Source organism: Nothobranchius furzeri, chromosome 3 (assembly GCF_043380555.1).
Source record: "Nothobranchius furzeri strain GRZ-AD chromosome 3, NfurGRZ-RIMD1, whole genome shotgun sequence".
In the NCBI taxonomy this organism is placed as follows: Eukaryota; Metazoa; Chordata; class Actinopteri; order Cyprinodontiformes; family Nothobranchiidae; genus Nothobranchius; species Nothobranchius furzeri.
In genome coordinates this window covers 45,029,512-45,042,420 of record NC_091743.1, presented here as the reverse complement: position 1 = coordinate 45,042,420, position 12,909 = coordinate 45,029,512, and the positions used below count along the sequence as shown (strand labels likewise).

The window sequence follows — 12,909 nt, the reverse complement described above, 5'->3', positions numbered from 1 at the left end:
AAATTGATGATCATTCATGATAAAGCAAAATGTGACACTTTTATTTATATTTATTAAAATAATTTGAACTAAATAACTTTAACCTGCTCAAATCCACGCCACTCTCTCCCATTGTTCCTATTCATCAATGCTTACTTTAAATTATCATCATTGTAAAAAACGTTTTCGCAGAGCCTTTACCTATGACTCATTTAGAATTCTCAAACATCCTGATTAAAACTTAAACGGGCTTTGCTGGTCAACCTGACTGGAAACTTTGCCAGAGACTTAAATATTTAGGCTGCATTCCATTTCTGATCTGAAAATGACAGGCCTCACTCAACCGTGTTCCAGTTGCAAATCCCACTGTAGCAACATGTGCACCAGTTAGGACACTACCCTCTTTGTGTGTGTGTGTGTGTGTGTGTGTGTGTGTGTGTGTGTGTGTGCGCGCACACACATACACACACACACGGCTAGATTAGGATAACAAAAGGTTCATTCCTTCAGCCATCAATTTGCTTCCTGAGTGGGTAGCCATGTTGGATTTTAAGGGCAAGGCTTGTCACAGATATCTGACTTTCTGATCCAAAATGTAGACTTTGGTGTGTAAGATTTTTTAATTCCATCTTGAATCTCAGAATTTTTTCCAAATACCAGTGAATTACACTATTAGAACTAGGGCCTGCTGATATATCGGGCCAATATTTACAGTTTATTTGTTTTTGTTTTTGTTTGTTTTTTATCGACGATTTTACATTCACTAATAGCATCTGCATAATAATCACTCTAAATTAACTTTTTTTGGGTGCCTGATATTAACACCGAGTGTTGCACAAAGCTAAGATTTAACAGTTCGTTAAAGTCAGAGTTCAAACACTGATTCAGCTTCAGAATTTTTGTGCATCAACTGATGTTATTTATGACATTTTAGCATGAAAATAAGGTGGAAAGCATCTGGATATCAGCTTATAAATCAGTACATATTGACCGTATCGGCATCGATATCTGCATTAGAAAAATCATTAATCTATTGACCTCTAACTGCAACCTACTGCAACATCAACAGGTCTGCAACAAGGGAATAGCCATTTACCAGCATTTAATTTCACCTTTTATTTAAGAGATTGTGTTATTATTTTTGAAAAAACATGCATATGGTTAAAATGTGTTTTTCCGTATTGGCCTAAAGATAAAGAAAATAGTTGGCCATTTTGGTCAGATGATGCCATTTGGTAATTTTTACACATATTGTATTTTAACTAACTTCTCCTAGGGCTTTAGACCTACGACCTAAAATTGATAAGCCATTGGGAATCAAAAGTTGTCTAAATAGTTTTCAAAAGGACTAATGGTGTGGGTGTGGCTTAGTCTCAAATATTGATCTTTTGACATTAAAGTCCTTGGTTTATTAACTTGCAGACACATGATCAGAGCTGTATCCAACTTAGTGTGTGTCATCACAAATCTCAAGCTAATGACAGTGTCATTTCCTGCCATCACCAAAGCCACTACCCCTGACAACAGCAAGTATATTCTTTTACTCGAAAAGGTCCACATTTGACCCTTTGTATCAAATTAACATGAGACACTGCCCGATTACAGAAGACATGCTGGTATAATGCAGCATTCAGTACTGAGATATTTCAAGAGAGGATGGGGTTGTGGTGGCACGGCCAAATCGTATGGCAAGCTGTGGCCTTACGTTTGGCTGTAAGTTTGTCATACACACTGATTTTCACCAAATTAGACACAATAGATGTTAATACAGCCTCTCAAAGAAATGGTTGCAAATTGTTGGTAATTGTAGTCTTAATTTTGCCCCAGGGCCCCTTGCATACATTCATCTCTTTAATAACTTCAACAAAAAAGGTCATAATATGTCAGTATGACTTTCTTGTTTAATCCTTGTAGCTGTGTTGAGTGTTAACTTGAAAAGGTTTGTACACTCTGTGAGCCCCTAGCTGCCTTTTATACACAACAAGCTATCCTATCCATTCCTGATACCATTTAAATATAGCTATTGTCCCATAATTAAATCTGAGATACAGACTCAAAAATGGAACCACAATTAGCCAACTCCTCTACATAGATGACATAAAGCTGTACACCAAGAGCGAGCGAGACATTGACTCACTGATCCACACCACCAGGATCTACCGCACTGCTACTGGAATGTCATCTGGACTTGAGAAGTGTGGTCGAATGGTGACAAAGGAAGGGAAGGTAATACATACAGGAGGGGTCTCACCCCCAGAAGGAACAAAATCAGACATTGAGGACAGCTACAAATACCTTGGTGTCCACCAAGCAAATGGCAACCTCGATGAGGCTGCAAGGAAATAAGCTACAACCAAATAAAACAAATAAGGCAAGTGCTAAGAAATCAGCTCAATGGCAAGAACAAGATTTGGGAAATAAACAGCTATGCCCTGCTAGTAATCAGATATCTGTCAGGAATAATGAGCTGGCCAAAAAAAAAAAAAAATATATATATATATATATATATATATATATATATATATATATATATATATATGTATATATATATATATATATATATATATATATATACAGACCACAGATGTTAAGACACAAAAGCTCCTAACCATGCATGGACGATTCCACCCCAAATCCAGCACCCTGAAACTGTACGTTAGCAGTAAGGAAGGAGTCAGAGGACTAGCTAGTGTGAGAGCTATGGTCCAAGATGAAACATCCAAGATCTTTAAGTACATCAAGGATAAGACCCCTACGGATAGATGCTCAGTGATTGTCACAGACAATGGCAAACAGAGGAGCAGACAGAGGTGTGACATTGTGGCATCATCAAGTCATCTCCACGTCATGTTTTTATTCTGCTCAGCAATTAAACCAGGTGATTTCAATCAGCACAGTGAATTAACCTGGTTCAGTTGCTGAGCAGAACAAAAACATGACATGGAGATGACTTGATGATGCCACAATGTCACGCCTCTGGGAGCAGGTGCTGGAAATACTATTGTGGAAGGACACCCCTACATGTGATGTACCACAGACAGGACATAGGACAACTAAGACAAACAAAAACTGAGGATTAGGTAGCATGAAGTTGAGGTTTCTGAACAGAAACGCTCGTAGAATTGTTAGCTGTACCTATGCACTCTTCTGAATTAAGATTTCTGAAGTTTATCCTGGAATATGCAGTTTTCATAAACCATAAATGCATGTATGTGTGTGTGCCGTAGCCCCAAAACAACATAAAAATGCTTTTGAGCAAGACAAATTTGCACGTAAATGATGCCGTTAAACATATTGTTTAGTCCTTTTGCGTGTTTTCTTTGCAGAAATTGTTTGAATTCATAAAATGAAGTATTTTGCGTTGAGGAAAACCTATTTAACCCTTTAGAACCCAACTTTTGAATTAGAAAACAGGTTGTAATAAATAAACCACAATGTAGAAAAATATTGAAATGAAGTGGAAATCATTTTCTAAATATGCATGGATAGAATGTCACTCGGGGTTTTCAAACCTGAATATTTGACTCAAGAAGACATTTAGCAGATGTTTGAAATCGTTTGTGTCACCGCGGGTCCTTAAGGGTTAAATGTTGATGACAAAATCTTAAATCGCTGCGGACATGACTTCCTTCCCGCACCTTTATCGTCCGGCTGACTTGTTTTGAAGCTGCTTCTATAAATAACGTCTGCTTCGGGATGTCGGCGGTTGGGACCGACTGACCACTCGGCTGTCTGCGCGCGCCCTGACGTCACGGGCAGGGATCTGCTCGGTCCGTTTCTCCGCCATGAGGAGCTCAACGTGACCGGCCGGGTTACGGTACACAAGCAGATTGAATCAACACGTAGCTCACCCTCCGTTTAGAAAACCGTGCCCCCCGCCGCAGGTGCACGTGCCACACCGCAAGAGCTATGAAAAATAAACGCTGCCCACAATGAGCGCGTGAGCCACTAGTAAACATGGGCTCTATTTTTACTTAACGATTCTATATCATTTAAATGTCTACGTTTACATCATTTTACAACTTTTGCGTCTTCAGATTATTGTAATTAAATTATAAAAAGTATGTTTTTATCCAACGTTTGCATTTAGTTGCGGTGTTTTTTTTACGCATGGTTGTTTGTTAAAATAATACTGAAAAACTTTTAAGATGGGTTTCTATGTTTTCCAGAACCTGACATTTTATTCATTCCGTCGTCATTTCACTTCTTTGTTTTCTTCATGTTCTGCAGCAGCATCACATTCCAGACACCGGCGAGAGTTCTCCTCCCAGCCCTGCCTGCGGCACTGTGATGAATAATGTTGGCAAATTGCGTTCAGGGCTGGAATTCCAGCCTCAGGTTTCACCACTCCTGCTTCTGAGCTGGAGGAGCGTGGTGCTACACGGGACCTGGGCGGAGGAATACTACAGCAATGGGAGGTGCTCCGGTAGCAGAGGAGGGGTGAGGAGTTGAAAGTATGGCAAGCCAAAACCGTCACAATACGCCACTTTCCCAACCCGTCTAGTTAAGAAATGGCGAAAAAAACGCCGTTTGACGTGCCAAGACGTCGTAAAATACGGCGAAAACTCTGCCAGAACGCCGTAATTTACGCCGTTCTGAACGGTCCCGTAGAACGCCCGTAAAATACGCCGTTTTTTCCGGACATTGAACGCCGTTTTTTACGTCACCCTAATCCCAGACGCGTTCTCTGTGTGGGTGGCGTAAAATACGGCGTTTGGTACGGACATTGAACGCCGCTTTTTTCGCCGTCCTGTGACATAAAACGCCGCTTTTAACGCCACTTTGTGACAGTTTTAACGCGTTTAAAATTCAACTTTACTCTCATTTATGCAGAGCCCTCCCCATGGGTTTCGCATCCACTTAATTTAAACTCCAGTGACCCAATGAAAGACGAGGAGGTTGAGGCAGCACTAATTCATCCCAGATTCGCCGGGCTGTCGGGCTGTGCGGACTACTGTTTTCTAATACAACTCGGCTCTGTTTCAACTAATTTCACTGTATTGAAAAAGCCTTGAAATGTAGTAATATTATCAACAATGTGTCAACATTATTATTTTTTCTGTCCACCTGTAAAAGGCAGAAACGCTGTTTCAGTCAGACCTGATGATTACTTAAAAGTGTGGCTGCCGTATCAGTCTGTCCTCGTGGCTCGTGAGTCCAGCTGAAACATCAGTGCTCTTTCTGTCCAAAACTCCATTCTTCTTAAGTTCATCCACTTTCAGTATTTACTATTGTGACTGTGTGTGTGTGTGTGTGTGTGTGTGTGTGCGTGTGTGTGTGTGTGTGTGTGTGTGTGTGTGTGTGTGTGTGTGTGTGTGTGTGTGTGTGTGTGTGTGTGTGCTGTCGCAACATCCCGATTGATGATGTGCCCTGGCTACTTGGCCAAGGCAGTGTTCCTTTGGCTGACTAGTTAGAGCGTATGACTCTTACCCGGGACTCTGGGGTTCGAATCCCGCCCGAGCCCTCGTTTATCCACCTGGCCACACTATTGTTTTTTTTTTTTTTTAACGACTGTTATACTTGTCTTACAGGAGCTTCTGAAGATGTTCTGTCTTGCTTCTCCATCATCACTCTCCAGCTCCTCAGACCAGCCACTCCAGAACCTTCCCAGATCCAGGATCAGAGCACTTTAATTAAAGTTTGAAACATGTCTGCTTGTTGTTCTCCTATAGAAGCCTTAAACTAGAATTTGCTAATGAGCTTTCTTGGCTAAAATATGCTCTTAAATGTTTTTATTTACATAATCAAGAAACACGTTTTTCATTGCTGCTTCACCAAGACATGACTGAAAATGTCCTCATGATCCTGAAACGCTGGTTAAAACAAATTACTTTTAACCTCTTATAAAACAAACGTGTCTGTTGATGATTATGCCCACTACAATACTGAAGCACCTGCATACTTGCTACCGATTTGCTAACTTTCTGTAATATTTGATATTTAAGTTGAAAACATGAACTGCTGTAACACAAATTCCAAATGTTCTAGTTGAGCACTTGTTTCTAATCAACTAATCATTATTTCTGTGATTAGTCAGCTTTTTCCTTTTCAATAAACACATGGAAAAATTACAATTATCTTACTGAAAAATAGTTTAACAGTGTTGCACATGTATAATAATCTGCACTGGTTTTCACAGTTATGGCATTCTTCAAGTGAAAAGATATTTACAATTGATTACTTCAAGTTCCTACTATTTACATTTTATGCATCGATACTGTAAATGGCTGTTTACTAAGGCATACAGAGTCAGTGCCTGTACAGGTAGTTTGCTTGTAAATCTACATATTTCTGTTCTATATGATCCTGTATTCTTCATTAATGCTACTTACAAATCCACGAGTCTGTAGAGTTGCCTTGTTTATTTGAGCAGGTATTGAACAATCCTTTTAGTTATTAACAAGTTGAGTGTGTGCTTAAGAGGAGTTTAAAAGTGTTAGCCTTAGAAAGTAGATGAGCCTCTCCCACAAACCACATTTTTTAAATTTAGGACTTTACGGAGTGTGCTCCTGTAAGACAAGTATAACAGTCGTTAAAAAAAAAAAAAACAATAGTGTGGCCAGGTGGATAAACGAGGGCTCGGGCGGGATTCGAACCCCAGAGTCCCGGGTAAGAGTCATACGCTCTAACCAGTCAGCCAAAGGAACACTGCCTTGGCTAAGTAGCCAGGGCACATCATCAATCGGGATGTTGCGACAGCACACACACACACACACACACACACACAGTCACAATAGTAAATACTGAAAGTGGATGAACTTAAGAAGAATGGAGTTTTGGACAGAAAGAGCACTGATGTTTCAGCTGGACTCACGAGCCACGAGGACAGACTGATACGGCAGCCACACTTTTAAGTAATCATCAGGTCTGACTGAAACAGCGTTTCTGCCTTTTACAGGTGGACAGAAAAAATAATAATGTTGACACATTGTTGATAATATTACTACATTTCAAGGCTTTTTCAATACAGTGAAATTAGTTGAAACAGAGCCGAGTTGTATTAGAAAACAGTAGTCCGCACAGCCCGACAGCCCGGCGAATCTGGGATGAATTAGTGCTGCCTCAACCTCCTTGTCTTTCATTGGGTCACTGGAGTTTAAATTAAGTGGATGCGAAACCCATGGGGAGGGCTCTGCATAAATGAGAGTAAAGTTGAATTTTAAACGCGTTAAAACTGTCACAAAGTGGCGTTAAAAGCGGCGTTTTATGTCACAGGACGGCGAAAAAAGCGGCGTTCAATGTCCGTACCAAACGCCGTATTTTACGCCACCCACACAGAGAACGCGTCTGGGATTAGGGTGACGTAAAAAACGGCGTTCAATGTCCGGAAAAAACGGCGTATTTTACGGGCGTTCTACGGGACCGTTCAGAACGGCGTAAATTACGGCGTTCTGGCAGAGTTTTCGCCGTATTTTACGACGTCTTGGCACATCAAACGGCGTTTTTTTCGCCATTTCTTAACTAGACGGGTTGGGAAAGTGGCGTATTGTGACGGTTTTGGCTTGCCATATGAAAGCGCCGTCCAACACGTGAGGCTCATGTGACGGAGTCGGTTTGTGTAGCAGAGACGTGCCTGCAGTCCCAGGGTTTATTTAACACGTAGTCACAAACCCACCCAGCGCTCACACACACGGACCCGACCGGACCGAGCTCCACCTTCAGGAACACGCTCGCGCTCGTTGGCTTTTCATTTTCACCTCTTTTATTGCTGGTTTTATTTTTATTTAATTTTGAATACGATTTATTTAAATTAACGCGAAATGGAGAGGATTACAAGTGCGCAACCGCCTCCTTATGTTCCCAAACACCCATCTCTGGATTTACCCGACATGCACCGGTAAATTAAACCTCTTCAGTTTTATTCTGCTTCAGAAAAAGTAGTATTTAAAATAATTGTATGTGTTATTTTTATTCCAAGACTGGAATTTCCCATCTATGTGTGCAAACCCAGGAGGAGCATGAAGCATGGCAATGGATGCAAGGTAAATTCTAGGGCGGAGGCATGGTTCTCCTGCAACGTGCTGATCCTGAATGTCTGACAACTTTCCAACTCTCTCCAGGAGACCCACAAGTTACCACACCGGCTCATTGAAAAGAAAAGACGGGACAGGATCAACGAGTGCATCGCTCAGCTGAAGGACTTGTTACCAGAACATCTGAAACTAACCGTGAGTTTTTTTTCATCCTCATGTAGGAAGAAATCTGCAAAATCTACAGTTAGTGTAGTGAAAATAATGTGGATAATAGTTTCGTTTTTAGTAGTAAAACAAATATTTGATGACTTTTTAGTGTAATATTGCCTAAATATGAGTTCTAAATGTGTTTTCTGATCAAATGTAACACTTTTGGTGATTTGAACATGTTTCTCGTGCCTGCCCCGGTGCTGGCCACTTACCCGCTGTTCAGCTGCAGAATGTGTTGCATAAGTAAGATCAGCATGCTTATCGGCAGTCTTCCTGTTTTAGACGCTGGGTCATTTGGAGAAAGCTGTGGTGCTGGAGCTTACTCTGAAGCATGTGAAAGCTCTGAGTGCTCTCCTGGAGCAGCAGCAGCAGCAGATCATTGCGTTACAGAAGGACCTGCAGTTCAGTAAGTCATTGTTATTTTTACATGCACCTGCAGTTTAAGCGTGCATATCACTTAATTCAAGCAAACCTTTCCGGGAAATTGGGTTTTCATATTTTTTTTATTCTTTATTTCTGTTCCCCCAGCTGATCACGGAGATGGTGTCGAGAGCAGCGAGGAGATGTTCCGCTCCGGCTTTCACCTGTGCGCTAAAGAGGTCCTCCACTATCTGGCAAGCCAGGAGAGCAGCAGGGACCTGACTCCGTCCCACGTCATCAGCCACATCCATAAGGTGGCAGCTGAAGTCTTGTATCATGAAAGCAGCCCGCAGCCAGACGAGGCTGCCCTTCATGCTTCGGACAAGGTGAAAAAGCCCATCGGGCAGCCCGCGTCGTCGTCGGAGGGCTCTGCCAAGAACTGTGTTCCAGTCATTCAGAGGACTTGCCACCATGGGGAGCAGAGTGGCAGTGACACAGACACTGATAGTGGCTATGGGGGAGAACACGACAAGCCCAAAGCACAGTGGTCCGAGAACTACAGGAGGGAGGCAGATCTCAAGACTCCTGCTTCCGAGAGGACATCCGGAGCCATCAAGCAGGAGGGTGATGGGCCTCGGGCCAAGAGATTGAGAGCAGACTTCTCAGAGGATGAGATTCTCTCAACTCAGACGGCGGGAGCTCCTGGCAGTTACATGAGTTTCTCCACAAACCAGCCTCCTTTCTGCCTCCCGTTCTACCTCCTCCCCCCAACAACAGCAGCTGCAGCAGCAGCAGCGTACCTACCAATGCTGGAAAAATGCTGGTACCCCGGGGGCATGCCAGTCATGTACCCAGGCATGGGCGGCTCTCCGGTGAGCCTACCCCCCGAGGCATTGCCCTCATCTCTGGTGATGTCCCCGAGGGCAGGATCCCCAGTCGTCCCACCAGATTTGGCTTTAATGCGGGTGTCTCCTATGAACGTGGAAACCAAAGACTAAGCCTGTGTTTTCCTGTCAGAATCTCACCTTTTGAATGTTGATGGAGGGTTAAATGAAGCACACTGGTAAATCCACAGCTGTAGTTAGTGCCATCAGCCCTCCGACCCCTGGAGTAGAACCATAGAGGACAGTACTGTCTGCCGTCGGAACCCGGACTTCTAACAGGGCTTTAGTGGGGGCCGATGTGAAGGTTCATATCAGTTTGCACGCCTCTCAGACACCATCACGGTGGTCAATTTGAAGAAAGCACAAACTTATTTTTAAGTTCTATAGTTGTCCTCTCTCAGGTAGTTAAATAATGTCAGAGAAAAGCCCAGAATGTAAGAACTCCCCCTTTCAGAACCACTTGGACCTACCTTGTTGTCACACACACACACACACACACGCACACACACACACACACGCACACGCACACACACACACACAAAACCCCTGTAGATGCTGCTTTAGATCTGGAAATGAATGATCTGCCTTTAGTTGTTGGCACCAAACCGTTTAGACTAGAATGTTGTTACCAAAACAAACGTTTTCGGTTCCCGTTGACCAGCGACGTCCGCCCTCCCACCTCTCACTTGTGTTGAACGCAGGAACTTGCCAAGTTCGGAGAATTCAGGGTGTCGCTGCCCATCCCGTGGCAGTTTTTGCATTCAGACGGAGAACCTGTAATGTAATTCTTCTTTTGCTCTGTAACACGTGTACATTTTTTATTTTTGATACGCTGAGGTAATCTGTATAGCTGCAGGAAGTAGCAGTTTGTAGATTTGCATCACAAATGTTGATTTGAGGTCGGGCTTTATCTGACCTCTGGCTCCTGCCTTCTGACAACAAATAAGAGATTTAAACCGATTTGCTATGAATGTTTTTAGCAAAAAGCATGAATGTAAATCTCCAAGAAAATAATAGTTTTGTATAGAAAGAGGTACTTTGGGGGTTTTTATTTTCCAATGTAACACAAAGTTGTACATATTTTGTAGATAAAGTATTATTGAGTATGAATAAAGATATTTGCCCCTTTGTTGAATTTGCCTGAGCGTGTTGTTGCCAGCTATCCTGACAGCTCCTCAGCACGCACTTACATAACACTTATATAAGCCATAAGCTGCACAGTGTCTGTAAATCAATAGCACGCTTTGGATTACAGCCTGTAATTAGACTCTACAGCGTTTCTATGGAGGTTTGAGACGGACATTAGAAATCAGTTTATTTGTCTAGTCTTTTTGTTTCACCGGTACAAAATCACGAGCACTTGCAGAATAAGAAGCTATGAAATGTTTTGCTTTAGAGGTTTAACAGATATAATTCAGCAGCTTTGTGGTAGTGACTCAACTTTAAAGTTGACATACTTGAATGGGCATCAATATGGAACACACGTCACCTTCACCTGCTGCTTGTTTCCTGGACGGTAAGTTAAAGTAATACTGAAAACAAAAACGTCTGCGTCATGAGTGTTAATCGCCCACCTCGTCTCCCTGAGGGGTCCAGGAGTCCGTCAGTGTAATCTCAGCAGTATTTTGTTGTTGGGGCTACATGTCAGAATAACTGCACAGGTCTGCTGGTTTTATGCAACAATAGCGCCACCCTGTGGCGGTAGTGCATGGCACTGAGCGGGCTTCCATTTCTACTTCAGAGGAAGCTGGCAGGTAGGAGTCAGCATTTTGAGTTCTTAGAGGAGCTTGAAATCCTTCTAAATTGTTGCATTTTGAATATACTACATGAAGGTTTAATTTAAATGTATTCATCAGACTCTGCAGGAGTGAGTGAGTGAGAGAGAGAGTCAGAGAGAGAGAGAGAGAGAGATTGTCTGCTCACACAAGAGAGAGGATCGGAGGACACTCCTCCAAACACACGTTGTTATTTTCGCAAGTTCATTATTATTTCTCCTGGAAGCGCTCAGTCAGACCGAGTGCTGTGATGTCGGGAGATCCGGTCTTGGGGAGGGAGCGGGGTGAGTGACGGCAGCTGCAGCGTAATCATCTGTCTCTTTTATTTAGGGACACGGAGAAGTTAAAAGCAGAGAGAAATAGAAGATAGAAGTTCTTGTTCCACTTTATTCTTTTGTTTCATGAAGATAAACTGATGTTAAATTCAGCTTAAAGAGAAACTGGGAGGAAGCTTTTAAGTTACAGGAGATCTTGTCTCCTGTCTGCTGCTCCAGAGACAGCATGGACATGAGGGTTACATGGTGAGGGTCCCACAGGACAAGTTAGTGCAGTCACACAGCCGAGCTGGAGGGGGACAGTTGTTGTCCTGCTTTATACTGCAAGCTTGTGTGTTATGTGCATTACAGCCAGCAATCGATCCAAACAGCAGCAGTCCCCCCCCCCCCCCCCCCCCCCCCCCACACACACACACACTCTCGTGAGTGGCCCTCAGACCATTATAATTGAGGACCCCTGCTCTATCAGGTTGAGATCTGGTGACTGTGGGGGCCATTGTAGTACAGTCAACTCAACTCATTGTCATGTTCAAGAATCCAATTTGAAATGATTGGAGCTTAATGTTTATGTTTATTTAAGGACCATGTACAATATTAAGCATAAATATTGAAATTTGATGCATTGTACCAGATTTAGCTTGAAGCTAATTCCCATCTGCAGTCCTGTACATCGCAATATAAAACACTGCAAATGCACAAATAAGCAAAATTCAGAAGATACAACAAGACATTACAGAAACAATAAAAATACACACATCACTATAAGTACACAACAGTATTGAAGTGTGTTTGAGACCTCAGTGCTTACAGTTCAGAGAAATTTGAAGTTTATTTTTGAGTTGATTTTTAAAAGTGCCAATGGAGCTACAGGTCTTAATTGCATCAGGCAGAATGTTCCACTGACCTGCAGCCTTCACAGTAAAGGCAGATTGTCCAAAAGCGGAATGACGGAAAGTAATGTAACCAGTCTAAACAAGATGAAATCCTTGTGGATAATTTATAGATTCCTCAGAGCCAAAGTTGATAAACTGATCCAGTGAGGAAGGCGCTTGACCATGCAAAATTTTAAAAACAGCACATAGGTTAAAAAACAATGTAAAATTTTCTAAGCTAAGAAGATTATGTTTTTCCATGATTCTATAGTGATGATACTGCATAGACTGTTTGTCTATGATTGTCAAAGCTTTTTTATACAGTGACTCTAATGGTCTTATGGCTGTGTGACTAGCTTGACCCCAGCACAGTAGGAGAGACAGGACAGAATCATGGAGTGTAAATAGATTTTTGCTACATCCATTGACAGGCAATGTCGGATGTTTCTCAAATTTGCCAAATTAAATCTTAGGTTTTTGATTAACGTTTTGATGTGTGATTTAAAGTTGAGATTTTAATCTAACACAACCCCAAGATATTTAAATTCTGAAACAATTTCAATCTACTTGGATTTAATTAA

General features: G+C 42.2%; 1 protein-coding gene across 1 annotated transcript; it reads left to right on the top strand.

The window, feature by feature from the left end:
• The first annotated feature begins 7,518 nt into the window (after window positions 1-7,518).
• bhlhe40 (basic helix-loop-helix family, member e40) lies at window positions 7,519-10,541 on the top strand. Its single transcript, XM_015959912.3, has 5 exons — window positions 7,519-7,816; window positions 7,898-7,961; window positions 8,040-8,147; window positions 8,445-8,568; window positions 8,691-10,541. Exons 1-5 carry the CDS (start codon window positions 7,740-7,742, stop codon window positions 9,518-9,520), a joined length of 1,203 nt encoding a protein of 400 aa, XP_015815398.3. The 5' UTR covers window positions 7,519-7,739; the 3' UTR covers window positions 9,521-10,541.
• The last annotated feature ends 2,368 nt before the right edge of the window (window positions 10,542-12,909 follow it).

Coding starts and splice junctions, on each gene's coding strand:
- bhlhe40 (XM_015959912.3), top strand. CDS start 7,740: ATGGAGAGGATTACAAGTGCGCAACCGCCTCCTTATGTTCCCAAACAC. Junction 7,962..8,039: donor AGCATGGCAATGGATGCAAG/GTAAATTCTAGG, acceptor AACTCTCTCCAG/GAGACCCACAAGTTACCACA. Junction 8,569..8,690: donor ACAGAAGGACCTGCAGTTCA/GTAAGTCATTGT, acceptor CTGTTCCCCCAG/CTGATCACGGAGATGGTGTC.